The 27,820-nt window shown below is 72.1% G+C and overlaps 1 protein-coding gene across 1 annotated transcript in view; it reads left to right on the forward strand.

The window, feature by feature from the left end:
- The window catches only part of Plec (plectin), a 36,074-nt gene extending 10,135 nt beyond the window's left edge, over nucleotides 1-25,939 (forward strand). Inside the window, 77 exon segments of the mRNA XM_048358590.1 lie at nucleotides 1,755-1,816; nucleotides 1,969-1,983; nucleotides 2,069-2,158; nucleotides 3,053-3,130; nucleotides 3,816-3,846; nucleotides 3,849-3,907; nucleotides 4,739-4,905; nucleotides 5,424-5,539; nucleotides 5,670-5,776; nucleotides 5,848-5,971; nucleotides 6,486-6,557; nucleotides 6,560-6,579; nucleotides 6,719-6,846; nucleotides 7,066-7,159; nucleotides 7,834-7,849; nucleotides 7,852-7,986; nucleotides 8,072-8,382; nucleotides 8,627-8,704; nucleotides 8,816-8,846; nucleotides 8,849-8,976; nucleotides 9,302-9,406; nucleotides 9,990-10,001; nucleotides 10,003-10,086; nucleotides 10,216-10,264; nucleotides 10,267-10,340; nucleotides 10,551-10,622; nucleotides 10,624-10,668; nucleotides 10,670-10,705; nucleotides 10,787-10,805; nucleotides 10,808-10,902; nucleotides 10,904-10,941; nucleotides 11,041-11,167; nucleotides 11,280-11,316; nucleotides 11,319-11,377; nucleotides 11,379-11,463; nucleotides 11,577-11,590; nucleotides 11,593-11,736; nucleotides 11,966-12,144; nucleotides 14,023-14,161; nucleotides 14,257-14,287; nucleotides 14,290-14,612; nucleotides 14,695-14,778; nucleotides 14,901-15,005; nucleotides 15,098-15,196; nucleotides 16,068-16,133; nucleotides 16,135-16,815; nucleotides 16,817-16,882; nucleotides 16,884-17,757; nucleotides 17,760-18,208; nucleotides 18,210-18,857; nucleotides 18,859-18,910; nucleotides 18,913-19,148; nucleotides 19,150-19,170; nucleotides 19,172-19,228; nucleotides 19,230-19,454; nucleotides 19,584-19,652; nucleotides 19,654-19,827; nucleotides 19,829-20,038; nucleotides 20,040-20,087; nucleotides 20,089-20,229; nucleotides 20,231-20,311; nucleotides 20,313-20,342; nucleotides 20,344-20,965; nucleotides 20,968-21,020; nucleotides 21,022-21,735; nucleotides 21,737-21,757; nucleotides 21,759-21,794; nucleotides 21,796-22,164; nucleotides 22,166-22,447; nucleotides 22,449-23,235; nucleotides 23,238-23,602; nucleotides 23,604-23,903; nucleotides 23,906-23,966; nucleotides 23,969-24,105; nucleotides 24,107-24,440; nucleotides 24,443-25,128; nucleotides 25,130-25,939. Of these exon segments, the coding sequence (XP_048214547.1) occupies nucleotides 1,755-1,816; nucleotides 1,969-1,983; nucleotides 2,069-2,158; nucleotides 3,053-3,130; nucleotides 3,816-3,846; nucleotides 3,849-3,907; nucleotides 4,739-4,905; nucleotides 5,424-5,539; nucleotides 5,670-5,776; nucleotides 5,848-5,971; nucleotides 6,486-6,557; nucleotides 6,560-6,579; nucleotides 6,719-6,846; nucleotides 7,066-7,159; nucleotides 7,834-7,849; nucleotides 7,852-7,986; nucleotides 8,072-8,382; nucleotides 8,627-8,704; nucleotides 8,816-8,846; nucleotides 8,849-8,976; nucleotides 9,302-9,406; nucleotides 9,990-10,001; nucleotides 10,003-10,086; nucleotides 10,216-10,264; nucleotides 10,267-10,340; nucleotides 10,551-10,622; nucleotides 10,624-10,668; nucleotides 10,670-10,705; nucleotides 10,787-10,805; nucleotides 10,808-10,902; nucleotides 10,904-10,941; nucleotides 11,041-11,167; nucleotides 11,280-11,316; nucleotides 11,319-11,377; nucleotides 11,379-11,463; nucleotides 11,577-11,590; nucleotides 11,593-11,736; nucleotides 11,966-12,144; nucleotides 14,023-14,161; nucleotides 14,257-14,287; nucleotides 14,290-14,612; nucleotides 14,695-14,778; nucleotides 14,901-15,005; nucleotides 15,098-15,196; nucleotides 16,068-16,133; nucleotides 16,135-16,815; nucleotides 16,817-16,882; nucleotides 16,884-17,757; nucleotides 17,760-18,208; nucleotides 18,210-18,857; nucleotides 18,859-18,910; nucleotides 18,913-19,148; nucleotides 19,150-19,170; nucleotides 19,172-19,228; nucleotides 19,230-19,454; nucleotides 19,584-19,652; nucleotides 19,654-19,827; nucleotides 19,829-20,038; nucleotides 20,040-20,087; nucleotides 20,089-20,229; nucleotides 20,231-20,311; nucleotides 20,313-20,342; nucleotides 20,344-20,965; nucleotides 20,968-21,020; nucleotides 21,022-21,735; nucleotides 21,737-21,757; nucleotides 21,759-21,794; nucleotides 21,796-22,164; nucleotides 22,166-22,447; nucleotides 22,449-23,235; nucleotides 23,238-23,602; nucleotides 23,604-23,903; nucleotides 23,906-23,966; nucleotides 23,969-24,105; nucleotides 24,107-24,440; nucleotides 24,443-25,128; nucleotides 25,130-25,807 (13,490 nt within the window). The 3' untranslated portion in view covers nucleotides 25,808-25,939.
- Nucleotides 25,940-27,820: the final 1,881 nt, after the last annotated feature.

A 27,820-nucleotide genomic window follows, 5' to 3' on the forward strand; every position in this document is an offset into this window, starting at 1 on the left:
CAGCCCCAAACAGCTCCCAGGCGGCGGGGCTTCCTTTCTAGTGAGTCACAGCCCGCTGGCCCCCTCCCCAGACCTGACTCACTGGCTGTGCGCCCTGTTGGGGTGGTCCTCTGCCCCCCCGCCCCCCCCCCCCCCCCGCCCCATGCCCCTGGAAGGGGAGGTGGCCAAGCTCTGGGCGGCTGCCAGGGTGAGCCATTGTTCAGCTATGAACTTCACTTTCTGGCCTGAGGTGGGCTGGGCTTGGGTGGGGCTCAGCAGAACCTTTGGGGGTTCTGCCTCAGATTGGCCTTGAGCTGGTCCAAGAACCCAGCAGGTGGGCTTGGGGGCTATGGGGCGAGGCACGGTCCCTTCACAGTACAGGGGGGCTGTGGGGCGAGGCACGGTCCCTTCGCAGTACAGGGGGGCTGTGGGGCGAGGCACGGTCCCTTCGCAGTACAGGGGGGCTGTGGGGCGAGGCACGGTCCCTTCGCAGTACAGGGGGGCTGTGGGGCGAGGCACGGTCCCTTCGCGGTACAGCGGTGGGATGTGATGTGCAAGGAGCCCGCAGCCCAGGTGTCAGGCAGGTTCGCGTCTGTCTCCAGCAGGGAAGGGGGCAGGCTGAGGCGGCCGCCCAGGACAGAGGCCTGTAGGAGTGCCCAGTGAAGACGGGGTGGGGGGTGGGTGGGCTTGGAGCTGGCCCCAAGCCGCCCTCGGCATCCCCACTGCTATGATGGGGGGTCGTCTCCCTTGCTGGGTGGTCGTGAGGAGGGCGGAGCTTCGTGTTCCGTCCCATGGGGGGGCCCCCTCCCCCAGGTCCTGCGCGTGAGGAAACCCCAGCTTCCTGTTCTGCGGGCTCGGGGTGTGGCTGTGGGGGAGGGGCCGCCCTCCTCCTTCCGGTGGACACACCCCTCGCGGCGCCACGGGGTGGGGCTCCCCCCAAGCCCAGCCTTTGCTGAGGAGTGAGGCCGGCAGCTCCGAGCTGATCTTGTGTGGAGAGCGAGTGCCCCGCTCACCCGCCAGCCTCCCGCAGCCGGTTTGCCACGAGGGCCGGACGGGCGTAGCACCTGAGGCTGAGTGACCGGCCCCAGCATGTCTCAGCACCGGCTCCGCGTCCCCGAGCCCGAGGGCCTGGGTGGCAAGAGAACCAGCTCAGAGGACAACCTCTACCTGGCTGTGCTCAGGGCTTCCGAGGGCAAGAAAGGTAGCCGGCGCCCGCCGGGCAGGCCCGGCAGGAAGGGCCCCTGCTGCGGCAGGAAGCCTCGGCACTGGCGGGGTGGGGCCCAGGCTCTGACGGTCTGGGTTTGGGGGACAGGTTCTGAGATGAGCAGCGACCTGCACCCAGTACCGAGTGGGTCTTGAGCATATAGGGTCGGGGGCGGCCGGGCTTGCCGTGTCGTTGGGACGCAGCCCCTGATCAGCCCTGTCTCTGCCCTGCCGCTGCTCAGCCTGGGAGGCATGTGGGGCGCGGCAGGTTCTGACTTGTGCACCCTGAACCCTGGGTGTGGCCACAGCCCCAGACTTCTTCCCACCTCCTTGGGAGACAGCAGGGGCTTTGGCCTGCAGCACCTCGCCGGGCCGGGTTGGCCGGGGTCTGTCTCTGCTGTCTCGGTGGAGGTGGAGGCGGGGAGGACCTGGCTCTCCAGCATCTGGAAGGGCTGCCGGTCGGGGCCCCCAGTGTGGTCTGGCTGGCCGGGCTGCGGAATCCACAGGGGGTCCCCTCCGGGTCCTCCCTGGGCCTCTCCCGGGCCGAGTCAACTGGCCTCTGTCTCCTCCAGATGAGCGGGACCGTGTGCAGAAGAAAACCTTCACCAAGTGGGTCAACAAGCACCTCATCAAGGTGGGTGAGGGCAAGGTGCCGGGCTACCCCTGCCCGCCGGGTCTTCACGCTGCCCGGGCTCCCCTTTCGTCTCTGAGACCTGTTCTTTTCTGTCCTTTCCTCCACGCTCCCTCCTGCCTTCCTTCTCCTCTTCCTTCTGGTCTCTGCTGCAGCACTGGAGGGCAGAGGTAGGTGGCTGTGTGGGGCCAGGCCCCCCCCCCTGGGCCCTCGGTGTCCACGGGGCTCGGCTCCCAGCGCCCACTCTTCTCGCAGGCGCAGAGGCACGTCAGCGACCTGTACGAAGACCTCCGCGATGGCCACAACCTCATCTCCCTGCTGGAGGTCCTCTCGGGGGACAGCCTGGTACGTGCGCCCCGGGCCTCGGGGGCCCTGCACGCTCCCCGCCCCGGCCCCCCGCCGTGCCCCGCTGCCTTCTCTCCTCGGGGCCTTTCCCACCTGCCCGTTCTGTGTCCAGCGCAGCCCCCCCCCCCTTCCCGGGAGCAGCCTGGCCTTGCCCCTCATTGTGCCTCCTGATCTTGGGGGGTCGGCATTGCAGATGCAGGTCTGGCCTGTGAATTGGCCTGACCTTGTGCCGCGGGCCACTCTAGCCTTTGCTGTCCTCTGCATTGGAGCCCTAACACATGACCTCATGCTCTGCTCTGCTCTGGTTTCTCTGCTGCTTGGACTCTGAATCTTGACCTCTGCCCTTTACCCTTTGCCCTGCTCTGGCCGGGCAGCCGAGGGAGCGGGACGTAATCAGGAGCTTGCGCCTGGTGAGTTCTGGTGCGTGCTGGCCACGGCGGCACCCGGGCTCCCGAGGTGGGAGCCCACGCCGCTCGGCCAGGGCTGGTGGCCGGCGTGGCCTGGCCCCCGTCTGGCCCTTGGGTGGGAGACGGTGGTGTGTCCGACTCCAGGCCATCTTGCCCCCGGTCCCGCTTCGGTCCAGGCCTGGCCCCACCAGAAGCTGCGGTGGCCACCGGGCAGAGCTCCCCTCCACTGCCACCGCCTCCACCCTCTGCTTCCTGGCTATTGTCTCCTGCCCACCCCTTCCTTCCTTCCCTCAGCTTGGGTCACGAGTTCCCAAGCGCCTGCTGGCCTGGGTTGGGGGTCCCCCTTTCCCAGGGTTAGGAGAGACCTGGGATGTGTTGAGGTGCTGTCACCCACTGAGGAAGATGCTTGGGGTAGTCACTGCTGCCGCCCTGGGCCTGGGAGCTGTGGCTACCCAGAGGGTCCTGACCCTGCCCTGCCTTCTCTCAGCCCCGGGAGAAGGGGAGAATGCGCTTCCACAAGCTACAGAATGTCCAGATTGCCCTGGACTACCTGCGCCATCGCCAGGTAAGACTCCCGGCCTGCCCTGTCCCCCCACACAGGCTTCGGCCCGACTCTGCCCCCAGCCCCAGGCCCCGGCCCTGTCCTGTCCCCAGCCCCAGGCCCCTGTCCTGTCCCCAGCCCACAGTCCTGTCCTGTCCCCAGCCCCAGGCCCCGTCCTGTCCCCAGCCCCAGGCCCCGGCCCTGTCCTGTCCCCAGCCCCAGGCTGCAGGCCCCAGTCCTGTCCTGTCCCCAGCCCCCAGTCCTGTCCTGTCCCCAGCCCCAGGCCCCGTCCTGTCCCCAGCCCCAGGCCCGGCCCTGTCCTGTCCCCAGCCCCAGGCCCCGTCCTGTCCCCAGCCCCAGGCCCCGGCCCTGTCCTGTCCCCAGCCCCAGGCCGCAGGCCCCAGTCCTGTCCTGTCCCCAGCCCCCAGTCCTGTCCTGTCCCCAGCCCCAGGCCCCGGCCCTGTCCTGTCCCCAGCCCCCAGTCCTGTCCCTGTCCCCAGCCCCCAGTCCTGTCCCGTCCCCAGCCCCAGGCCCCCTGTCCCGTCCCCAGCCCCAGGCCCCGGCCCTGTCCCCAGCCCCAGGCCCCGGCCCTGTCCCCAGCCCCAGGCCGCAGGCCCCAGTCCTGTCCCCAGCCCCCAGTCCTGTCCTGTCCCCAGCCCCAGGCCCCGGCCTGCCCTGAGGGCCGTGATTGACAACTCCCTGCACTTAGGTGAAGCTGGTGAACATCAGGAATGATGACATTGCGACGGTAACCCCAAGCTGACCCTTGGCCTGATCTGGACAATCATCCTGCACTTCCAGGTGGGGGAGCGGCTGCCCGCAGGTTGCCAGGCTCCTCGGCTGCCCTGGAGGTGGTAGCCTCGGCATGGGCGGGGGAGGGTTCTGCCAGCCCCTTGCTGGCTTGGTGTAGCCCAGGGACCCAGGCCTTTCTCGGGAAGCCTGCTGTCCCACGCCCTCTGCCCCCGCGGGGAGGGCGTGCGGAGCCTCCTCGCAGAGGAATGTGCTCTCTGCCGGCATGCCCTGGGAAGCTCGCGGAGCGCTGGGGCTGCCCGGGCTGACTCACCCGTGGCCTGTGCTGCCTGCACAGGAAGCCACAAATCTGAGATTGGGGCTTGGAGCCGCTCTGGCACGGCAGCTGAGTCACAGGGGCTGGCAGCCGACGGGCAGGCAGCTAGCAACAGGCCTGCAGACGCACTGATGGCGGGCAGGCCGGCCGGCAGACACGCCACGCACGGCTCCCAGAAACCTTAGCTGGGCCTGCCCCCATTCCTCCAGTTGCAGCAGCCTTTTCTAGACCTAGGGTTCTGGTTCAACTCTGGGTCTGCACGGGCCCTTCCGATGCCTGTCACCTCCTGCTCTGCCAGTTTCTGGTCCGGCGTGCATCCCGGGCTGCCCCAGCTAGGGGCCCGGGAGGGGCAGCACCGGGGTGGGGCTCTGACTTGATCTGTGGCAGGTCGCAGCGTCCCCCCAGCCCCGGGGGCCCACCCTGCCTCTGCTGACACGGTTGGCCCGTGTGCCCCAGCTGGGCGGCCCGGCCCCTCGGCCTCGTGCGAGCAGTCACGGGTGCGGGGTGGGGCGGGCGGGCGGGCGGGCCCGGTGGCCAGGGCTGAACCGCCGCCTCCCGCCGCTCAGATCTCCGACATCCAGGTGAGCGGGCAGTCGGAGGACATGACCGCCAAGGAGAAGCTGCTTCTGTGGTCCCAGCGCATGGTGGAGGGCTACCAGGGCCTGCGCTGTGACAACTTCACCTCCAGCTGGCGCGACGGCCGCCTCTTCAATGCCATCATCCACCGGCACAAGTACGCGGGGGGCGGAGGGGCGGAGGGTCGGGGTACGTCAGCCGGGCGACTTGGGCAAGTCAGGGCCAGGCAGGGAAGTGACGGCGGGAGGTGGTGCCTGCCGGGGGAGGGCTGGCCGGCCTCCTCCCGTCCCTCCCCTCCCCCCCCCCCCACGTCTTGCTCACCTCCTGGGGCCCTCGGCAGCACCTCCGTTCTTCCAGACCTGTGGGGGGGGCAGTGGGGCTCGGTCCTTCCCTGAGGCCCTTCAGAAGGGGCCTGGTGGGTCAGGAGGCTGCAGGGAGCCCCGGCCCGCACAGCCTCCCTCCACGGGCTGTGCCTGCGGCCGCCGCCCAAGACTCCAAGGCTGTGGACACAAGAGGGTCTCGGGGCGGGCGGGCGGGCGTAGGGACCTGGCGGGACAGGCGGCGAGCCTTGGAGCTCCGTATGCGTCAGGACCCGCGGCGTTCGCGTGGCAGCTGTGGTTTGGGGGGGGCTCCCTGTCCTGCCGTGGTCTGCCTCACCCCCACCCTGTTCCCCAGGCCCATGCTCATCGACATGAGCAAGGTGTATCGGCAGACCAACCTGGAGAACCTGGACCAGGCGTTCTCCGTCGCCGAGCGGGACCTGGGGGTGACGCGACTCCTGGACCCCGAGGGTGCGAGCCGCTGCTGCCCTGCCCCCCTCCCCCTCCCCCTCCGCACGGGCCCCTCGCCCCCTCCCCACGGGCCCCTCATCCCCGGCCCCACGCCGCTCCCGCCCCGCTGACCCCGGCCCCTCCCCCGCAGACGTGGACGTCCCTCAGCCGGACGAGAAGTCCATCATCACCTACGTCTCGTCCCTCTACGACGCCATGCCCCGGGTGCCCGGTGCCCAGGACGGGGTGAGGGCCAATGTGAGTCGCCCCCCGGGAGGGGAGGGGCCGGGGTCCGCCCTGCGGCGGCCTGACGGGCCCTGTGTGCCCAGGAGCTGCAGCTCCGCTGGCAGGAGTACCGCGAGCTCGTGCTGCTCCTGCTGCAGTGGATTCGCCATCACACGGCCTCCTTCGAGGAGCGCAAGTGCCCGGCCAGCTTCGAGGAGATCGAGGTGGGTGTGCCCGCCTCGTGTGTGCCCGCCTCGTGTGTGCCCGCCTCGTGTGTGCCCGCGGGGGGCCGGGGGCCCGTGCCCGCCTCGTGTGTGCCCGCCTCGTGTGTGCCCGCCTCGTGTGTGCCCGCGGGGGGCCGGGGGCCGTGCCCGCCTCGTGTGTGCCCGCCTCGTGTGTGCCCGCCTCGTGTGTGCCCGCGGGGGGCCGGGGGCCGTGCCCGCCTCGTGTGTGCCCGCGGGGGCCGTGCCCGCCTCGTGTGTGCCCGCCTCGTGTGTGCCCGCGGGGGGCCGGGGGCCGTGCCCGCCTCGTGTGTGCCCGCGGGGCCGTGCCCGCCTCGTGTGTGCCCGCCTCGTGTGTGCCCGCGGGGGCCGTGCCCGCCTCGTGTGTGCCTGCCTCGTGTGCCCGCGGGGGCCGTGCCCGCCTCGTGTGTGCCCGCGGGGGCCGTGCCCGCCTCGTGTGCCCGCGGGGGCCGGGGCCCGTGCCCCCCTCGTGCAAGTGTGCTGACACCCCGTGTCTGTAGATCTGTGGTGCCAGTTCTTGAAGTTTAAGGAGACAGAGCTTCCAGCCAAGGAGGCGGACAAAAACCGGTCCAAGGCATCTACCAGTCCCTGGAGGTGAGGGCGCCGGGGCAGAGGGTGGGCGGCCGGGGAGGGGAGCCCCAGAGCCTGCCCCTCCCGAGCTCGCGCGCGGCCCTGCCGAGCCCCGGCGACCCCGGCCGCGGCGGCAGAGGCCTCAGGCAGCCTCCGCTCACAGGGCGCGGTGCAGGCGGGCCAGCTGAAGGTGCCCCCCGGCTACCACCCGCTCGACGTGGAGAAGGAGTGGGGCAAGCTGCACGTGGCCATCCTGGAGCGGGAGAAGCAGCTCCGGAGCGAGTTTGAGAGGTGGGTGGGGTGGAGGCGGCGGGCGGGCGGGCGGGCGGGGGAGCCACCCCAGGGTGAGTCACTGCCTGGGGAGGAAATTCCCCCCAGCCGTGCTCAGGACCAGCAGGCAGCGGGGCAGCCGCGGGGCGGGCGGCGGGGCAGGCGGGCGGCGGGGGGCGGGGGGACTGGGCACCGCGGCACCCCCCGGCTCAGCGCCGTCCCCCGGGCTCTGGGCTGCAGGTTGGAGTGTCTTCAGCGCATAGTCAGCAAGCTGCAGATGGAAGCTGGGCTGTGTGAGGAGCAGCTGAACCAGGCCGACGCCCTGCTGCAGTCGGTAGGTGGGCGGGGGTGAGGCGGGGGGGGGGGGGGGTGAGGCGGGGGGGGGGGGGCTGCCTTCCCCGCTCCCCCACAGGATGGGAGGGGCTGCGGCAGCCTGCGGTGGCCCTCGAGCTGGCTGGCGGGGTGTGGGTGGGGCCGGGAGGGAAGGGAAGCGCCAGTTCCTCCCTCCTGGCGTGCTGCCAGCTCCGACCTCTGGGCATGGGCCGGGACTGGACCTCCGCCCTGCCACCTCCCAGCTGACTCCTTCCTTGACAGCGCGCTCGGGGGGACGGCGGTGGGTGGAAGGGGCCCCCAGGCTGGCTGCCGGCCCAGATGGAGCGGGCCCGTGCGGCTCTGGGCTGGAACCCATTAAGCGGCCGAGCGATGGGCGTGACCGACGGGATGAGTCACGGGAAGGAGCCCCGGGGATGCGCCCTGCGGACTGGCCGCGAAGGTCTCCGGGTGGCCTCGCGGAAGTCCTCGGGACCGGGTGCCAGTTCCTCCACAGAGCTAGCCGGCGTGGGTTTCCTGAGCAGCATGCCGGAGAGGCCCGTAGAGTCGACGGGGAGGGGAGGGAAGGACGAGGCTCCCAAGCCGGGGGTCGGCTGAGCGCGGGGTCTCGCTCTGGGCGTGGGTGGCGTGGCGAGGGGCCTCCGCGGGGCCCCCCGAGTCAGGCACGGCCCCCTGCAGGACATCCGGCTGCTGGCTTCGGCAAGGCCCCGCAGCGGGCCGGCGAGGTGGAGCGTGACCTGGACAAGGCGGACGGCATGATCCGGCTGCAGTTCAACGACGTGCAGACGCTGAAGGACGGCCGGCACCCGCAGGGCGAGCAGATGTACCGCAGGTGGGCACCCGCCCACCGCAGCCCTGCCCGGGCGGCCGGGGCGCGGGCCCGGGCCGGGCTCTGACCGCCTCCCGTGCCGCCCAGGGTTGTACCGGCTCCACGAGCGCCTGGTGGCCATCCACACGGAGTACAACCTGCGGCTGAAGGCGGGCGTGGCCGCGCCGGTGACCCAGGTGACCCTGCAGAGCACACAGAGGCGCCCCGAGCCGGAGGACTCCGCCCTGCGCTACCTGCAGGACCTGCTGGCCTGGGTGGAGGAGAACCAGCGCCGCGTGGACAGCGCCGAGTGGGGCGTGGACCTGCCCAGCGTGGAGGCGCAGCTGGGCAGCCACCGCGGCCTGCACCAGTCCATCGAGGAGTTCCGGGCCAAGACGGAGCGGGCGCGCAGCGACGAGGTGCGGGCCCCGGCCGGGTCCTGCGGCCGCAGGGGCTCCCCTCCCCGCGGGCCTCGCCCCTCCCCGCGGGCCTCGCCTACTCCCCGAGGGCCTCGCCCCTCCCCGCGGCCCTCCCCCCTCCCCGCGGGCCTCGCCCCTCCCCGCGGCCTCCCCCCTCCCCGCGGCCCTCGCCCCTCCCCGAGGCCCTCCCCCCTCCCCGCGGGCCTCGCCCCTCCCGCGGGCCCTCACCCTCCGTCTCTCGCAGGCCCAGCTCTCCCCCGCCGCTCGGGGTGCCTACCGAGACTGCCTGGGCAGACTAGACCTGCAGTACGCCAAGCTTCTGGTGCGTGAGGGGCCGGGGGGGGGGGGCGGGGGGGGGCGGGGGTGGCAGGGGGGGCGGGGGAGAGGCGGCGTGGGCCGCGGGCCTGCTGACGTACCCCCTGTCTGCCCACAGAACTCCTCCAAGGCCCGACTCCGGTTCCTGGAGACCTGCATGGCTTCGTGGCAGCCGCCACCAAGGAACTGAAGTGGCTCAGCGAGAAGGAGGAGGAGGAGGTGGGCTTTGATTGGAGTGACCGCAATGCTAACATGGCTGCCAAGAAGGAGAGCTACTCGGTGAGGCGGCCCTGCCTTCTAGAACCTTCGCCCTCCCCGCCCCCTCCCAGTGTCTGCAGTCCTCTGCTGTCTGAGTGGGCGGAGCTCAGGTCAGCGGGTGCCACCGTGCTCTGCTCCTCGTGGGTGGACCCTGACTTTGTGGCCTGAGGTCTAGCGCGGGCTCTGCCCTCGGGGCTGGGCTCCCCGCACCCCTGGTGGGGGTCAGGGTGTCCAGTGGGGGTCAGAACCCCCTTCGCTGGCCTGCCAGGGTCTGCCCAGACACACAGCGGTGGGTCTGGGACTTGGGTCCCGTTTGCCAGCCTTCCTGATGCTGTCCCTGGATCAGGCCCTGATGCGGGAGCTGGAGCTGAAGGAGAAGAAGATCAAGGAGATTCAGAGCACCGGGGACCGGCTCCTGCGGGACGAGCACCCGGCCAGGCCCACCGTGGAGGTGCGGGCGGGGCCCGGGGTGGGGGAGGGGCCCGTGGGTGAGGGGGACCTGGGCTGTGGGAGGCCCACTGAGGAGGTGTGGGCGGGGCCTGGGGAAGGGGGGGACCTGGGCTGTGGGAGGCCCACTGTGGGGGTGTGTGGGGGGGCCCGGTGTAGGGAGGAGCCCCTGGTATGGGGGCCCACTGTGGGGGTGGGGGGCTGGGGTGGGGGAGGGGCCCCTGGTATGGGGGCCCACTGTGGGGGTGTGTGTGGGGGCCCGGTGTGGGGAGGAGCCCCTGGTATGGGGGCCCACTGTGGGGGTGGGGGACTGGGGTGGGGGAGGGGCCCTGGTATGGGGGCCCACTGTGGGGGTGTGGGCGGGCCCTGGGGTGGGGGGGGCCCTGGTATGGGGGCCCACTGTGGGGGTGTAGGCGTGGCCTGGGGTGGGGGAGGGGCTCCTGGCATGGGGGCCCACTGTGGGGGTGTGGGGGGGGGCCGGGCTGTGGGAGGCCCAGGCTGTGGGAGGTCCCCTCCCCATGGACGCGCGGGCGGCCCCGGGGGCCCCGGGCGGGGTGGGCCCCGGTCTGAGGAGCACCGTCCTGCAGTCCTTCCAGGCGGGCCCTGCAGACTCAGTGGAGCTGGATGCTGCAGCTGTGTTGCTGCATCGAGGCGCACCTGAAGGAGAACACGGCCTACTTCCAGGTGAGGCCGCCGCGCACCCCGGGGGCCCAGCGGGCAGGGCGGGTTCCGGGACCCTGGGGCTCCCCGTCCCCCGCGCCTCGACCTGTGGGGCCCGACCCGGTGGGTCTGTGACCTGCACTGCCGCCCCAGTTCTTCTCAGACGTGCGGGAGGCGGAAGAGCAGCTGCAGAAGCTCCAGGAGAGCTGCGCAGGAAGTACAGCTGCGACCGCGCCATCACCGTCACGCGGCTGGAGGACCTGCTGCAGGACGCGCAGGTGAGGCCGTGCGAGGGGCAGCTTGCTGCGGGCCCCACGCTGCTGGGTGGGCTGGGGCGTCCGGGGGGGCGGTCGTGCCGCGGGGAGCGGTGAGGGAGGAGGGCAGAGGGCGTGGCGCCGCGGAGGGGGAGGCACTGTGGAGGGAGGACCCCGACCCGGTCCGGGGGTGCCTGGAGCCGGACGCGCTGACCCCGCGCCGCCCTCCCCCAGGAGGAGAAGGAGCAGCTGAACGAGTACAAGGGCCATCTCTCGGGCCTGGCCAAGCGGGCCAAGGCCGTGGTTGCAGCTGAAGCCCCGCAACCCGGCCCACCCCGCGCGCGGCCCGGTTGCCCTTGCAGGCCGTGTGCGACTACAAGCAGGTGGAGGTGAGCGGGCTGGCCCGGGGGGGGGGGGGTGGCGAGGGGGGGCATGGCCACGCCCACACGGTCTCTCCCTCCGCCTCCCAGGTGACCGTGCACAAGGGGGACGGTGGCAGCTGGCAGGCCCCGCGCAGCCGGCTCACTGGAAGGTGCTCAGCGGCTCCGGTGGGGAGGCTGCCGTGCCCTCCGTGTGTTTCCTGGTGCCCCCCACCCAACCAGGAGGCCCAGGAGGCCGTCACCAGGTTGGTGGCCAGGGGAGGGGTGGGGGGCGGGGGGGGGGGGGACGGTGTGCGGGCAGCGGGCAGGGTCCCGTGTGCCCTGACGCCGGCTCTGACCGCCAGGCTGGAGGCCCAGCACCAGGCCCTGGTCTCGCTGTGGCACCAGCTGCACGTGGACATGAAGAGCCTGCTGGCCTGGCAGAGCCTCAGCCGCGACGTGCAGCTCATCCGCTCCTGGTCCCTGGTCACGGTACAGCCGGGCACCGGCCGGGGGCCCCTGGGGGGGAGGACGGAGCCGGGCGGCGGCTTGGGGACCCCGCGGGCCCGGCCCCCGCTCAGCTTCGCGCGCCACCCACCCCCAGTTCCGCACGCTGAAGCCGGAGGAGCAGCGCCAGGCCCTGGCAGCCTGGAGCTGCACTACCAGGCCTTCCTGCGGGACAGCCAGGACGCTGGCGGCTTCGGGGCCGGAGGACCGGCTGGCCGCCCAGCGCGACTACAGCTCCTGCAGCCAGCATTACCAGCAGCTCCTGCAGAGCCTGGAGCAGGGTACGCGGGGGCGGGGCCGGGGGCGGGGCCGGGGCGGGCCGGGGCCGGGGCCGGCGGGGCGGAGGTTGGGGTCCACGCTGAGCCCCCGGATCGCCCTCCCCCGCCCCCCCTAGGAGAGCAGGAGGAAGTCCCCGCTGCCAGCGCTGCATCTCCGAGCTCAAGGACATCCGGCTGCAGCTGGAGGCCTGCGAGGCGCGCATGGTGCACCGCCTGCGGCTGCCGCTGGACAAGGAGCCCGCGCGGGAGTGCGCCCAGCGCATCGCCGAGCAGCAGGTGGGTGGGCGCCGGCCCCGCCCCCGCCCCCGGCCCCGCCCCCGGGTCCCGGCCCCGCCCCCGGGTCCCGGCCCCCGCCCCCGGGTCCCGGCCCCGCCCCCCAGGTCCGGCCCCGCCCCCGGGTCCCGCTCCCCGGCCCCGCCCCCGGGGCCCCGGCCCCGCCCCCGGGTCCCCCGCCCCCGGCCCCCGCCCCCCGCGTGCTCAGCGCGCCGGCTCCATCTCTCCTCAGAAAGCGCAGGCGGAGGTGGAGGGGCTGGGCAAGGGCGTCGCGCGGCTCTCGGCGGAGGCCGGGGAGGTCCTGGCGCTGCCCGAGCCCTCGCCCGCCGTCCCCGTCCTGCGCTCCGAGCTGGAGCTGACCCTGGGCAAGCTGGAGCAGGTCCGCAGCCTGTCGGCCATCTACCTGGAGAAGTGAGTGGCCCGTTCCCGCCAGGAGGGACCCGCGGGGTCCGGGGCTGCGCGTGGCCGCCGCCATGGCGCGGAGCCTGAGTGTCTTCCAGGACCGAGTGCCACACGGGGCATCTTGGGGTGGCTGGGGGGCGGCGGTGGGAAGCAGTCCAGTGAGGGACGAGCACGGGGGGGGGGGGGGGGGGGGCGGGGGGCAGGCGGCCCGAGTTGGAGAGATCTGGGGTGCAGACAGGCAAGGACCAGCGAGGAGTCAGCTCCACTGCCTAGACGGCCAAAGGTGGGGAGCCAGGCCCGCCGGCCTCTGAGGGAGGGGCCTGCATGGGGGAGGGGCCCTCATGAGGGGGGAGGGCAGAGCACTGTCAAGAGGGCTTTCTCCCCAAGACGGCGAGGGCCTGGAGGAGCAGCACCTGCCCCTCTGCCCTCCCCCCAAACCCTGCCCCCACACCCTGCCCCTCTGCCTGCCCCCCATGCCCTCCCCCCCCACCCTGCCCTTCTGCCCCCCATGCCCTCCCCCCTCACCCTGCCCCTCTGCCCCCCCACACCCTGCCTCCCACACCCTGCCTCTCTCCTCCCCTCCCCCTCCGCCTTCCCCCTCCCTCATCACCTTGCCCCTCTGCACCCCCCACACCCTCCCCCTTCCCCTTGCCCCTCTGCCCCCCACGCCCTCACCCCCCACCCTGCCCCTCTGCCCTCCATGCCCTCCCCCCACCCTGCTCCTCTGCCCCCCATGCCCTCCCCCTGCCCCTCTGCGCCCCCACACCCTCCCCCCCGCCCCTCTGTCCCTCCACGCCCTCCCCCCCACCCTGCCCCTCTGCCCTCCATGCCCTCCCCCCACCCTGCTCCTCTGCCCCCCATGCCCTCCCCCCTCCCCCTGCCCCTGTACCCCCCACACCTTCCCCCCCACCCTGCCCCTCTGCCCCCCACGCCCTCCCCCCCACCCTGCCCCTCTGCCCCCCCCACGCCCTCCCCCACCCTGCCCCTCGGTCCCCCCCACGCCCAGCTGCAAGGCCTCTTCTGCTCTTTCTTGGTTGTTTATTTATTTCAGCCTCTTTCAGTTCAGAAGCATGAAAGGCGGTATATATTTACACGGGTTTTCCAGAAGCGTACCAAGCAATCTCCTCCATTCCTGCCTTGACTGTCCCGACGCAGGCCCCAGCACTGACGCCCAGCGTTAGTGCTTGCTGTGCTGCAGGCGGGCCGCCCTTCCTTCTCACTGTGGGCCGCCGTGCCACGTGGCACCTGGTGCCGGCTCACCTCGGGCCCCTCGGCCAGCCCGAGCTGAGGTGCTGGTACTGAGGTTTGAACTTGGGGCTGCTCACTCTTGCTTAGTTTGTAGCTCAAGGCTGGAGCTTTACACTTGAGCCACAACTGCATCTCTCACTTTTTAAAAATTAGACAGAAGGGCTGGGAATGTGGCTTAGTGGTAGACTGCTTGCCTAGCTTGCATGAAGCCCTGGGTTCGATTCCTCAGTACCACATGAACGGAAAAGGCCAGGAGTGGCGCTGTGGCTCTAGTGGCAGAGTGCTAGCCTTGAGCATAGAGAGGCTCAGGGACAGAGCCCAGGCCCTGAGTCCAAGCCCCGGGACTAGCAAAAAGAATAGAGAGGGAGAGAGAGAGAAATGTCTGTTGAGTCTGTCTGCCAGGGCTGCCTTGAGCTGCCGTTCTCAGATCTCAGTGTCCCGAGTAGTTAGGGTTACGGGTGTGAGCCGCCGGGCCCTGGCTGCAGCGAGTCTGAACTGCACCGGTGTGCCAGGCCAGCCCCGTCCACCTCCCTCGCCTGGGCTCGCCGGGGCCGGGCTCCCTCCGCCTCTCACCCCATGGCTGGGGCAGCCGCTGGAGCGCCACACGCCCTGGCTGAGCCCCTCCCCGCCCCTCCCCAGGCTCAAGACGATTAGCCTGGTGATCCGCAGCACCCAGGGCGTGGAGGAGGTGCTCAGGACTCACGAGGAGCAGCTCAAGGAGGCCCAGGCCGTGCCTGCCACCCTCCCGGAGCTTGAGGCCACCAAGACCGCGCTCAAGGTACGCCTGGAGGCGGGCACCCGCCTCCTGGGCGGGGGGAGGGGAGGGCGCTGGCAGGGGCCCGGCGTGAGCCGCGTCTGCCCTGTGCCCCGCAGAAGCTGCGTGCGCAGGCCGAGGCGCAGCAGCCTTGTTCGACGCCCTGCGGGACGAGCTGCGGGGGGCCCAGGAGGTGGGCGAGCGGCTGCAGCAGCGCCACGGGGAGCGCGACGTGGAGGTGGAGCGCTGGCGCGAGCGCGTCGCCCAGCTGCTGGAGCGCTGGCAGGCCGTGCTGGCCCAGGCCGACCTGCGGCAGCGCGAGCTCGAGCAGCTGGGCCGCCAGCTGCGCTACTACCGCGAGAGCGCCGAGCCCCTGGGCGTCTGGCTGCAGGACGCCAAGCGCCGGCAGGAGCAGATCCAGGCGGTGCCCGTGGCCAACAGCCAGGCTGCGCGGGAGCAGCTGCGGCAGGAGAAGGTGGGGCCTGGGCGGGCGGGCAGCCGGGGGGGGGGGGGGGGAGGGCGCCTGGCCGTCGGTGCTCACCTCTCCGCCCTCTCAGGCCCTGCTGGAGGAGATCGAGCGCTACGGAGAGAAGGTTGAGGAGTGCCAGAAGTTCGCCAAGCAGTACATCAACGCCATCAAGGTGAGCGCCTCCCCCCCCCCCACCCCGTGCCTGACCCGCCTTCCAGGTCCCTCTGCCAGGCGGGGGTTGGGCTCTGGGGAAGGCCTGTCGGGAGCCGGGACCGAATGCAGCGATTCTTGCAGGACTATGAGCTCCAGCTGGTCACATACAAGGCGCAGCTCGAGCCGGTGGCCTCCCCAGCCAAGAAGCCCAAGGTCCAGTCGGGGTCGGAGACCATCATCCAAGAGGTAGGACGGGGACGGCCCCGCTCGGCTGAGGGTTCAGGGGAGGCCCACGGCGTCAGCTCTGTGCCGGCCTGAGCCTGCTCCTCTCCCCACAGTACGTGGACCTGCGGACGCGCTACAGCGAGCTGACCACCCTCACCAGCCAGTATATCAAGTTCATCAGTGAGACCCTGCGCCGCATGGAGGAGGAGGAGGTAGGGCCGGGTGGGGAGGCCCGGGGCGTCTCCTGGCGTGTATCCTGGAGGCAGCCCGTTAGACCCTGAGCTCACTCCCTGGTGCCGCCCAGTGCCCTCTCTGTATCACGGCTGCCCGGGCTGACCCCGCCCGCGGCCCCGCCCACACCCGCAAGCCCCGCCCTGGCCTGACGCTGTGCGCTGCTTTCCGCCATGGTGGCTCGTGCCTCCTCTCTCCCGTCGGCGACCGCCCTCACCTGCACCCTCCGCCTCCCACGCCTCCTTCCTGGGGATTCTGCCTGGGCTCCTCTCTGCCCTTGGCTCTGGGGGGGAGCTGGGGGGCTGGGGAGGGACATTCGAGGCGCCGGCGCCGGGCCGCACGCCACCCGTCCGTGTGTCCTCCCGCCTCCTCTGCTCAGACTGCCGGCTTGAGCACCTCTCCTGACTGCCGCCCCGCCCCGACTGCCTCGTCCCGCCCACCCCACGTGGCTCTGAAAACGGCCCCTACCTAGGGGGAGGGCCCTGAGGCGGGGAGCAGGCCGCCGGGGTGGGCGGAGCTCAGGCAGGACCGTGGCGAGACCGCTTGCAGGCCCTGCGACTTTCTGCTTTGCTCTCTCTCTCTCTCCCTGTCCGTCTGTCTCGTCGCCTGTCTGCGGGAAGAGGGGAGGAAGCCCGGGCCTCCTTCCCCGGGCTGGTGAGCACGGCGGGCTGGAGGCGCGTGCGGTGCGTGCCCGGGCGGGTGCACGCCGTCTCCGCGGCCGGGCGGGGGCCTCTGTCCTCCCTGACCCTGCGCCGCGCCGTCCGTGTGACTGTGGTGGCACCGTGTCATCCGAGCGCCCGCCACCCCCCCCTCACGCTCTCTCTGGTTCTCTTCTCTCCGCCGCGGCCACAGAGGCTGCTGAGCAGCAAGCGGGCGGAGGAGCGGGAGCGGCTGGCGGAGGTGGAGGCCGCGCTGGAGACCGCAGCGGCAGCTGGCCGAGGCCCACGCCCAGGCCAAGGCCCAGGCGGAGCGCGAGGCCAGGGAGCTGCAGCGGCGCATGCAGGAGGAGGTGGCGCGCCGGGAGGAGGCGGCGGTGGACGCCCAGCAGCAGAAGCGCAGCATCCAGGAGGAGCTGCAGCACCTGCGGCAGAGCTCGGAGGCCGAGATCCAGGCCAAGGCCCAGCAGGCGGAGGCGGCCGAGCGCAGCCGGCTGCGCATCGAGGAGGAGATCCGCGTGGTGCGCCTGCAGCTGGAGAGCACCGAGCGCCAGCGCGGCGGGGCCGAGGACGAGCTGCAGGCCCTGCGCGCGCGGGCGGAGGAGGCCGAGGCGCAGAGGCGGCAGGCCCAGGAGGAGGCCGAGCGCCTGCGGAGGCAGGTGCAGGAGGAGAGCCAGCGCAAGCGGCAGGCGGAGGCCGAGCTGGCCGCGCGCGTGAAGGCCGAGGCGGAGGCCTCCCGGGAGAAGCAGCGGGCCCTGCAGGCGCTGGAGGAGCTGCGGCTGCAGGCGGAGGAGGCGGAGCGGCGGCGGCGGCAGGCCGAGGCGGAGCGCGCCCGCCAGGTGCAGGTGGCGCAGGAGACGGCGCAGCGCAGCCTGGAGGCGGAGCTGCAGAGCAAGCGCGCCTCGTTTGCAGAGAAGACGGCGCAGCTGGAGCGCACGCTGCAAGGAGGAGCACGTGGCCGTGGCGCAGCTGCGGGAGGAGGCGGCGCGGCGGGCGGAGCAGCAGGCCGAGGGCCGAGCGGGCGCGGGAGGAGGCGGAGCGGGAGCTGGAGCGCTGGCAGCTGAAGGCGAACGAGGCGCTGCGGCTGCGGCTGCAGGCCGAGGAGGTGGCGCAGCAGAAGAGCCTGGCGCAGGCCGAGGCGGAGAAGCAGAAGGAGGAGGCGGAGCGCGAGGCCCGGCGGCGCGGCAAGGCGGAGGAGCAGGCCGTGCGGCAGCGCGAGCTGGCGGAGCAGGAGCTGGAGAAGCAGCGGCAGCTGGCGGAGGGCACGGCCCAGCAGCGCCTGGCGGCGGAGCAGGAGCTGATCCGCCTGCGGGCCGAGACGGAGCACGGCGAGCAGCAGCGGCAGCTGCTGGAGGAGGAGCTGGCCCGGCTGCAGCGCGAGGCGGCCGCCGCCGCCCAGAAGCGCCAGGAGCTGGAGGCCGAGCTGGCCAAGGTGCGGGCGGAGATGGAGGTGCTGCTGGCCAGCAAGGCCCGCGCGGAGGAGGAGTCCCGCTCCTCCAGCGAGAAGTCCAAGCAGAGGCTGGAGGCCGAGGCCGGCCGGTTCCGCGAGCTGGCGGAGGAGGCGGCGCGCCTGCGCGCGCTGGCGGAGGAGGCGAAGCGGCAGCGGCAGCTGGCCGAGGAGGACGCGGGGCGGCAGCGGGCCGAGGCGGAGCGCGTGCTGGCCGAGAAGCTGGCCGCCATCGGCGAGGCCACGCGGCTCAAGACGGAGGCCGAGATCGCCCTCAAGGAGAAGGAGGCGGAGAACGAGCGTCTGCGGCGGCTGGCCGAGGACGAGGCCTTCCAGCGGCGGCGGCTGGAGGAGCAGGCCGCCCAGCACAAGGCGGACATCGAGGAGCGGCTGGCCCAGCTGCGCAAGGCGTCGGAGGGCGAGCTGGAGCGGCAGAAGGGCTGGTGGAGGACACGCTGCGGCAGCGGCGGCAGGTGGAGGAGGAGATCCTGGCGCTGAAGGCCAGCTTCGAGAAGGCGGCCGCCGGCAAGGCGGAGCTGGAGCTGGAGCTCGGCCGCATCCGCGGCAGCGCCGAGGACACGCTGCGCAGCAAGGAGCAGGCGGAGCGGGAGGCCGCGCGGCAGCGGCAGCTGGCGTCCGAGGAGGAGCAGCGGCGCCGGGAGGCGGAGGAGCGCGTGCAGAGGAGCCTGGCCGCGGAGGAGGAGGCCGCCCGGCAGCGCAAGGCCGCCCTGGAGGAGGTGGAGCGGCTCAAGGCCAAGGTGGAGGAGGCGCGGCGCCTGCGGGAGCGGGCGGAGCAGGAGTCGGCGCGGCAGCTGCAGCTGGCGCAGGAGGCCGCGCAGAAGCGGCTGCAGGCCGAGGAGAAGGCGCACGCCTTCGCGGTGCAGCAGCGGGGAGCAGGAGCTGCAGCAGACGCTGCAGCAGGAGCAGAGCGTGCTGGAGCGCCTGCGCGGCGAGGCCGAGGCGGCCCGGCGCGCCGCGGAGGAGGCCGAGGGGGCCCGGGAGCGGGCCGAGCAGGAGGCGGCGCGGTCCCGGCGGCAGGTGGAGGAGGCCGAGCGGCTGAAGCAGGCGGCGGAGGAGCAGGCCCGGGCGCGGGCGCGGGCGCAGGAGGCGGCCGAGACGCTGCGGAAGGAGGCGGAGCAGGAGGCGGGGCGGCGGGCGCAGGCGGAGCAGGCGGCCCTGCGGCAGAAGCAGGCGGCGGACGCGGAGATGGAGAAGCACAAGAAGTTCGCGGAGCAGACGCTGCGGCAGAAGGCGCAGGTGGAGCAGGAGCTGACCACGCTGAAGCTGCAGCTGGAGGAGACCGACCACCAGAAGGCCATCCTGGACGAGGAGCTGCAGCGGCTGAAGGCCGAGGTGACGGAGGCCGCGCGCCAGCGCAGCCAGGTGGAGGAGGAGCTCTTCTCCGTGCGCGTGCAGATGGAGGAGCTGGGCAAGCTCAAGGCGCGCATCGAGGCTGAGAACCGCGCGCTGATCCTGCGGGACAAGGACAACACGCAGCGCTTCCTGGAGGAGGAGGCGGAGAAGATGAAGCAGGTGGCCGGAGGAGGCGGCGCGCCTGAGCGTGGCCGCCCAGGAGGCGGCGCGGCTGCGGCAGCTGCCGAGGAGGACCTGGCGCAGCAGCGCGCCCTGGCCGAGAAGATGCTCAAGGAGAAGATGCAGGCGGTGCAGGAGGCCACGCGGCTCAAGGCCGAGGCCGAGCTGCTGCAGCAGCAGAAGGAGCTCGCCCAGGAGCAGGCCCGCCGGCTGCAGGAGGACAAGGAGCAGATGGCCCAGCAGCTGGAGCAGGAGACGCAGGGCTTCCAGCGCACGCTCGAGGCGGAGCGGCAGCGGGCAGCTGGAGATGAGCGCGGAGGGCCGAGCGCCTCAAGCTGCGCGTGGCGGAGATGAGCCGGGCCCAGGCCCGCGCGGAGGGAGGACGCGCAGCGCTTCCGGAAGCAGGCGGAGGAGATCGGGGAGAAGCTGCACCGCACGGAACTCGCCACCCAGGAGAAGGTGACCCTGGTGCAGACGCTGGAGATCCAGCGGCAGCAGAGCGACCAGGACGCCGGGCGCCTCCGGGAAGCCATCGCCGAGCTGGAGCGCGAGAAGGAGAAGCTCAAGCAGGGAGGCCAGGTTGCTGCAGCTCAAGTCCGAGAGGTACCTTCCGTGCGGGCGGGCGGGCGGGCGGGCCGGCCGGGCGGGATGCCCGGGGGGGGTGGAGGGGGGCTGGTGATACGGGCTCTCCCCGCTCCCCTCCTCCCTGACCGCTGTCCTCCCCGCCCCTAGATGCAGACCGTGCAGCAGGAGCAGAGGCTGCAGGAGACGCGGGACCTGCAGCAGAGCTTCCTGTCGGAGGAAAGACAGCCTGCTGCAACGAGAGCAGTTCATCGAGCAGGAGAAGGCCAAGCTGGAGCGGCTGTTCCAGGACGAGGTGGCCAAGGCCCAGCAGCTGCGCGAGGAGCAGCAGCGGCAGCAGCGGCAGATGGAGCAGGAGAAGCAGCAGTTGGTGGCCAGCATGGAGGAGGCGCTGGCGGCGGCAGCGGGAGGCGGAGGAGGGCGTGCGGCAGAAGCAGGAGGAGCTGCAGCGCCTGGAGCAGCAGCGGCTGCGGCAGGAGAAGGAGCTGGCCGAGGAGAACCAGAGGCTGCGGGAGCGGCTGCAGCGCCTGGAGGAGGCGCACCGGGCCGCGCTGGCTCACTCGGAGGAGGCGGCCGCCGCCAAGGCCCTGCCCAACGGCCGGGACCGCGCCCGACGGCCCCGCGGCGGAGGCGCCGCCCCAGCACGCCTTCGAGGGGCCTGCGGCGGCCGGTGGACGCCCGCCGGCTGCACGAGGCGGGGGTCCTGAGCGCGGAGGAGCTGCGGCGGCTGGCCGAGGGCGGCACCACCGTGGAGGAGCTCGCGCGCCGCGAGGACGTGCGCCGCCTCCTGCAGGGCGGGCGGCAGCGTGGCGGGGCTGCTGCTCAAGCCCGGCGACGAGAAGCTGAGCGTCTACGCCGCCCTGCAGCGGCAGCTGCTGAGGCCCCGGCACCGCCCTCGTCCTGCTCGAGGGCCCAGGCCGCGTCCGGCTTCCTGCTGGACCCCGTGCGGGAACCGGCGGCTGACCGTGAACGAGGGCCCGTCAAGGAGGGCGTCGTGGGCCCCGAGCTGCACCACAAGCTGCTGTCGGCCGAGCGCGCCGTCACCGGCTACACCGACCCCTACTCCGGGGAGCGCATCTCGCTCTTCCAGGCCATGCAGAAGGACCTCATCGTCCGGGCCCACGGCATCCGCCTGCTGGAGGCCCAGATCGCCACGGGCGGCGTCATCGACCCCGTGCACAGCCACCGCCTGCCCGTGGACGCGGCCTACCGGCGCGGCTGCTTGGACGAGGAGACGAGCCGCGTCCTGGCGGACCCGAGCGACGACACCAAGGGCTTCTTCGACCCCAACACGCACGAGAACCTGACCTACCTGCAGCTGCTGGAGCGCTGCGTGGAGGACCCCGAGACCGGCCTGCGCCTGCTGCCGCTCACGGACAAGGCCGCCAAGGGCGGCGAGCTGGTTTACACGGACTCGGAGGCCCGGGACGTCTTCGAGAAGGCCACCGTCTCGGCGCCGTTCGGCAAGTTCCAGGGCAAGCCCGTGACCATCTGGGAGATCATCAACTCGGAGTACTTCACGGTGGAGCAGCGGCGGACCTGCTGCGGCAGTTCCGCTCCGGCCGCATCACGGTGGAGAAGGTCATTCAAGATCGTCATCACCGTGGTGGAGGAGCACGAGCGCAAGGGCCAGCTCTGCTTCGAGGGCCTGCGCAGCCTCGTGCCGGCCGCCGAGCTGCTGGACAGCCAGGTCCTGGACCGCGAGCTCTACCAGCAGCTGCAGCGGGGCGAGCGCTCCGTGCAGGAGGCCGCCGAGCTGGACCGCGTGCGCCGGGCCCTGCGGGGCGCCGACGTCATCGCGGGCGTGTGGCTGGAGGAGGCGGCGCAGAGGCTGAGCGTCTACGAGGCCTCCAGGAGAGGCCTGCTCCCGCCAGAGGTGGCGGTGGCCCTGCTGGAGGCCCAGGCCGGCACGGGGCACATCATCGACCCCGCCACGAGCGCCCGGCTGACGGTCGACGAGGCCGTCCGTGCCGGCCTGGCGGGCCCCGAGCTGCACGAGAAGCTGCTGTCGGCCGAGAAGGCCGTGACTGGCTACCGGGACCCCTACTCGGGACAGAGCGTCTCCTTGTTCCAGGCTCTCAAGAAGGGCCTCATCCCCCGGGAGCAGGGCCTGCGCCTGCTGGACGCCCAGCTGTGTACGGGGGGCATCGTGGACCCCAGCAAGAGCCACCGCGTGCCCCTGGAGGTGGCCTACGCCCGGGGCTACCTGGATGAGGAAACCAGCGGGGCCCTGTCGGCCCCCGCGGACGACGCCAAGCTCTACCTCGACCCCGGCACGCGGGAGCCGGTCACCTACGGGCAGCCTCCAGCAGCGGTGCCGGGCCCGACCCGCTGACCGGACTGAGCCTGCTGCCGCTGTCGGGAGAAGGCGGCCCGGGCCCGGCAGGAGGAGGTGTACTCGGAGCCGCAGGCGCGCGAGACCTTCGAGAAGGCCCGGGTGGAGGTCCCCGTGGGCAGCCTCCAGGGCAGGACCGTGACGGTGTGGGAGCTCCTCAGCTCCGAGTACTTCACGGAGGAGCAGCGCCAGGAGCTGCTGCGGCAGTTCCGCACGGGGAAGGTCACGGTGGAGAAGGTCATCAAGATCCTCATCACCATCGTGGAGGAGGTGGAGACGCGGCGGCGGGAGCGCCTGTCCTTCAGCGGCCTGCGCGCGCCCGTGCCCGCCAGCGAGCTCCTGGCCGCCGGGGTCCTCAGCGGGGCGCAGTTCGAGCAGCTCCAGGACGGCAAGACCTTCCGTCAAGGATCTGTCGGAAGTGGGCTCGGTGCGCACGCTGCTCCGGGGCGCCGGCTGCCTGGCCGGCGTCTACGTGGAGGACTCCAAGGAGAAGGTGGGCGTCTACGAGGCCATGCGCCGCGGCCTGCTCAGGCCCAGCACCGCCACGCTCCTGCTGGAGGCCCAGGCGGCCACCGGCTTCCTCGTGGACCCCGTGCGCAACCAGCGCCTGTACGTCCACGAGGCGGTCAAGGCCGGCGTCGTGGGCCCCGAGCTGCACGAGAAGCTGCTGTCGGCAGAGGAAAGCCGTCACCGGCTACAAGGACCCCTACTCCGGCTCCACCATCTCGCTCTTCCAGGCCATGGAGAAGGGCCTGGTTCTGAGGGACCACGGCCTCCGCCTGCTGGAGGCCCAGATCGCCACGGGCGGCGTCATCGACCCCGTGCACAGCCACCGCCTGCCCGTGGACGTGGCCTACCGGCGCGGCTACTTGGACGAGGAGACGAGCCGCGTCCTGGCGGACCCGAGCGACGACACCAAGGGCTTTTTCGACCCCAACACGCACGAGAACCTGACCTCCCTGCAGCTGCTGGAGCGCTGCGTGGAGGACCCCGAGACCGGCCTGCGCCTGCTGCCGCTGAAGGCCGCGGAGAAGGCCGAGGTGGTGGAGACCACGCAGGTGTACACGGAGGAGGAGACCCGCAGGGCCTTCGAGGAGACGCAGATCGACATCCCCGCCGGGGGCGAGCGTGGCGGCTCCACCATGTCGCTGTGGGAGGTGATGCAGTCAGACCTGATCCCCGAGGAGCAGCGGGACCGCCTGATGGCCGACTTCCAGGCCGGCCGCGTGACGAAGGAGCGCATGATCATCTTCATCATCGAGATCATCGAGAAGACCGAGATCGTGCGCCAGCAGAGCCGCGCCTCCTACGACTTCGTGCGCCGCCGCCTGACGGCCGAGGACCTGCGCGACGCCCGCGTCATTTCCCTCGAGGCCTACGACCAGCTCCGCCAGGGCACCCGGAGCCTCCACGAGGTGCTGGAGGCCGAGTCCGCCTGGCGCTTCCTCTACGGCACGGGCTCCGTGGCCGCGTGTACCTGCCGGGCTCCAAGCAGGTGCTGAGCGTCTACCAGGCCCTGAAGCGGGGGCTGCTGAGCGTGGAGGTGGCGCGCCCGCTTCTGGAGGCCCAGGCGGCCACGGGCTTCATGCTGGACCCGGTGAAGGGCGAGCGGCTGACGGTGGACGAGGCCGTGCGCAGGGGCCTGGTGGGCCCGGAGATGCACGACCGCCTGCTCTCCGCGGAGCGCGCTGTCACCGGCTACCGCGACCCTTACACCGAGCAGGCCATCTCGCTCTTCCAGGCCATGAAGAAGGAGCTGATCCCCGCGGAGGAGGCCCTGCGGCTGCTGGACGCCCAGCTGGCCACCGGCGGCGTCGTGGACCCGCGCCTGGGCCTTCCACCTCCCGCTGGAGGTGGCCTACCAGCGCGGCTACCTCAACAAGGACACGCACGACCGGCTGTCGGAGCCCAGCGAGGTGCGCGGCTACGTGGACCCCTCCACGGAGGAGCGCCTCAGCTACACACAGCTGCTCCGGCGCTGCCGCCGCCACGAGCCCGGCGGCCACCTGCTGCTGCCCCTGTCCGACACCCGCAGGCTCACCTTCCGCGGCCTCCGCAAGCAGATCACCGTGGAGGAGCTGGTGCACTCCCAGGTGCTGGACGAGGCCACCGCGCTGCAGCTGCGGGGAGGGCCTGACCTCCGTCGGAGGAGGTCACCAAGAAGCTGCAGAAGTTCCTCGAGGGCACCAGCTGCATCGCCGCGTCTTCGTGGACGCCACCAAGGAGCGGCTCTCGGTCTACCAGGCCATGAAGAAAGGCATCATCCGCCCCGGCACGGCCTTCGAGCTCCTGGAGGCGCAGGCGGCCACCGGCTACGTCATCGACCCCATCAAGGGCCCTCAAGCTGACCGTGGAGGAGGCCGTGCGCATGGGCATCGTGGGCCCCGAGTTCAAGGACAAGCTGCTGTCGGCCGAGCGCGCTGTGACCGGCTACAAGGACCCGTACTCCGGGAAGCTGATCTCCCTCTTCCAGGCCATGAAGAAGGGGCTCATCCTGAAGGACCACGGCATCCGCCTGCTGGAGGCCCAGATCGCCACGGGCGGCATCATCGACCCCGAGGAGAGCCACCGCCTGCCCGTGGAGGTGGCCTACCGGCGTGGCCTCTTCGACGAGGAGATGAACGAGATCCTGACGGACCCGAGCGACGACACCAAGGGCTTCTTCGACCCCAACACGAGGAGAACCTGACCTACCTGCAGCTCATGGAGCGCTGCGTCACCGACCCGCAGACCGGCCTGTGCCTGCTGCCGCTGAAGGAGCGCAAGCGGGAGCGGAAGACGTCCTCCAAGTCCTCGGTGCGCAAGCGGCGCGTGGTGATCGTGGACCCCGAGACGGGCAAGGAGATGTCGGTGTACGAGGCCTACCGCAAGGGCCTCATCGACAACCAGACGTACCTGGAGCTGTCGGAGCAGGAGTGCGAGTGGGAGGAGATCACCATCTCTTCCTCGGACGGCGTGGTCAAGTCCATGATCATCGACCGCCGCTCCGGCCGCCAGTACGACATCGACGACGCCATCACCAAGAACCTCATCGACCGCTCGGCGCTGGACCAGTACCGGGCCGGCACCCTCTCCATCACCGAGTTCGCCGACATGCTGTCCGGCAACGCGGGCGGCTTCCGCTCCCGCTCCTCCTCCGTGGGCTCGTCCTCCTCCTACCCCATCAGCCCGGCCGTCTCCAGGACCCAGCTGGCCTCCTGGTCCGACCCCACGGAGGAGACGGGCCCGGTGGCCGGCATCCTGGACACGGAGACGCTGGAGAAGGTGTCGATCACGGAGGCCATGCACCGCAGCCTGGTGGACAACATCACCGGGCAGCGGCTGCTGGAGGCGCAGGCCTGCACCGGCGGCATCATCGACCCCGGGCACCGGCGAGCGCTTCTCGGTCACGGAGGCCGTCAACAAGGGCCTGGTGGACCGGGTCATGGTGGACCGCATCAACCTGGCCCAGAAGGCCTTCTGCGGCTTCGAGGACCCGCGCACCAAGACCAAGATGTCGGCCGCCCAGGCCCTGAAGAAGGGCTGGCTGTACTACGAGGCGGGCCAGCGCTTCCTGGAGGTGCAGTACCTGACCGGAGGCCTGATCGAGCCCGACTGCCCGGGCCGCGTGTCGCTGGACGAGGCCCTGCAGCGCGGCACGGTGGACGCCCGCACGGCCCAGAAGCTGCGCGACGTCAGCGCGCACTCCAAGTACCTCACCTGCCCCAAGACCAAGCTCCGCATCTCCTACAAGGACGCGCTGGAGCGCAGCATGGTGGAGGAGGGCACCGGGCTGCGGCTGCTCGAGGCCGCCGCCCAGTCCAGCAAGGGCTACTACAGCCCCTACAGCGTCAGCGGCTCGGGCTCGGCCGCCGGCTCGCGCGCCGGCTCCCGCACCGGCTCCCGCGCCGGCTCCCGCCGCGGCAGCTTCGACGCCACCGGCTCCGGCTTCTCCATGACTTTCTCTTCCTCCTCCTACTCCTCCTCGGGCTACGGCCGGCGCTACGCCGCCTCGGGGTCCTCGGCTTCCCTGGGGGGCTCGGAGTCTGCGGTCGCCTGAGCCCCGCCTGCGCCCCGCCCGCCCGCTCTGCATGTGTCCCGGCTCCCCGCCGAGGCGCGGGGTCTCCCTCTAACACGTCCAGGGGTCTTCCTCCCCAGCGGTGCCTGAGATTAACCAAAAAGACCAGACTAACATAGAATACGCATACGCACGCACGCACGCGCGCGCGCGCACGCACACGCGCGCGCGCCCTGTTTAGACAGCCTGTGTGTTGGGAGATGGGGTTGCCCCCCCCACTGCCACCCCATCCCCTTGGGGCTTCCTGTCCCCGTCTTCCTGCCACTCACCACAGCCAGGTGCCTTGGAGGGCCCAGCGCCAGCTCCCAGCCCGCCCCTCAGCCCGCCCCTCCGTCCCCCCGGAGGCGTCGGCCCCCCAGCCCGGCCTCGCTGCCTGCCGAGGGCCGGCTCGGCCCCGCGCGCCCTCTCCAGCTCTCTCCCCGGGCTAGCGTCCGCTCCCAGCTTGCCTCCCGGCCTGGCCTGTCGGCTCGGTGGGTCTTCCCGGGGAGGGGGGTCCTGGTCTGGCCGCCTCTGCCCGCCTGCCCTGAGAAGCTGCTTTCCTGTGGGCACCGGGGCCGGGCGCGGAGGCGGCGAGCCCGGCCCCGCCTCTTCCCTGGCTCCGCCACTGTGCCGCTCCGCGCCCGAGCTCCCCGCCCCCGGCCCCCACGCTCGGCCCCCGGCCTCCGGCTTTCGCCTCCAGCCCCTGCTCGCCCCGTAAGTGCCTTCTGTGTCCCCCCGCGGCCCCGGGCCCCAAGGCCCCGGCCCACGTGTCTTTCGGGTGTTCTGGCTGGGCGGGGCTGGGGGTCCCGAGGACCTCATCTTCTCCCACAGGCCCGGGGGCTGCCAGCCCGCCCCGCTCCCAGGGAGCCCAGCTCGCCTGTGGCCCTGGGCGGCGGGCCGCGCCCCCCCCCCCCCGGGCCCCCCCTCCACTCTGTGAGTGAGCTTTGCATGTCCCACTAACCCGGCCGGCGCGGGTGGAGGCGCCAGCAGAACACTAACCTGACCACGGCGGAGCCTGGCCACGCCCGCCCCTCAGTAAAAGCAATTCCAACATTCCTGTGTGTCTCGCCTCGTCCTTGGGGTCTGGGGGAGCCACTGGGGGCCGGGGGAGCCCGCGGCTGCGAGCAGCCCGGGCTCCGAGCTCAGCCACGACGTCTGGGCCAGGCGGAGGCCCAGGGCCCGCGCTCGGGGCGGGCATCCGTGGCCGTGGCCGTGGCCGTGGCCGCAGAGCAGGCAGCGCCCCGCACGGCGGATTGGAGGGGAAGGGGTGGCCGCGGCGTCTGGGGGGTCCCCCGTGACAGGTGGGCTCACGGCTGGTGCCCCACGCGGCTTGGTCAAGGCCCCAAGGCCTCACCTCCCAGTCTGTCTACCGTGCCCCACGGGAGCCGGCGAGGGAGGGAAGGCCTCCGTGTGTGCCGACAGCCCACGCGGGTCCCGGAACCCGGATCCCGGGTCTTAGCAGAGGCCTGGGGCCCGAGCCTAAGTGAGGACCGTGTGAGGTACCGGCCCTCACAGGGCCACGCCTGGCAGTGTTGTCCAGGAACCCCAGCCCCGGGCACGCGGTGACCCGAGGCTCCCTGGACTCCAGCTGAGCCCTGGGCGGGCGTTCACAGAGGCAGTGGGGCAGGGAGGCCTGAGGGTACATGCCTGGAGAGAGGGCGGGGTCAGCACCCACTGCGCCCCGGACACCCACTGCACCCAGGACACCCACTGCGGTCAGCACCCACTGCGGTCAGCACCCACTGTGGTCAGTACCCACTGCGGTCAGCACCCACTGTGGTCAGCACCCACTGCACCCAGGACACCCACTGCACCCAGGACACCCACTGCGGTCAGCACCCACTGCACCCAGGACACCCACTGCACCCAGGACACCCACTGCGGTCAGGACACCCACTGCACCCAGGACACCCACTGCGGTCAGCACCCACTGCACCCAGGACACCCACTGCACCCAGGACACCCACTGCAATCAGCACCCACTGTGGTCAGTACCCACTGCGCCCTGGACATCCA

The sequence above is a fragment of the Perognathus longimembris genome, chromosome 12 (genome assembly GCF_023159225.1).
Source record: "Perognathus longimembris pacificus isolate PPM17 chromosome 12, ASM2315922v1, whole genome shotgun sequence".
NCBI lineage: Eukaryota > Metazoa > Chordata > Mammalia > Rodentia > Heteromyidae > Perognathus > Perognathus longimembris.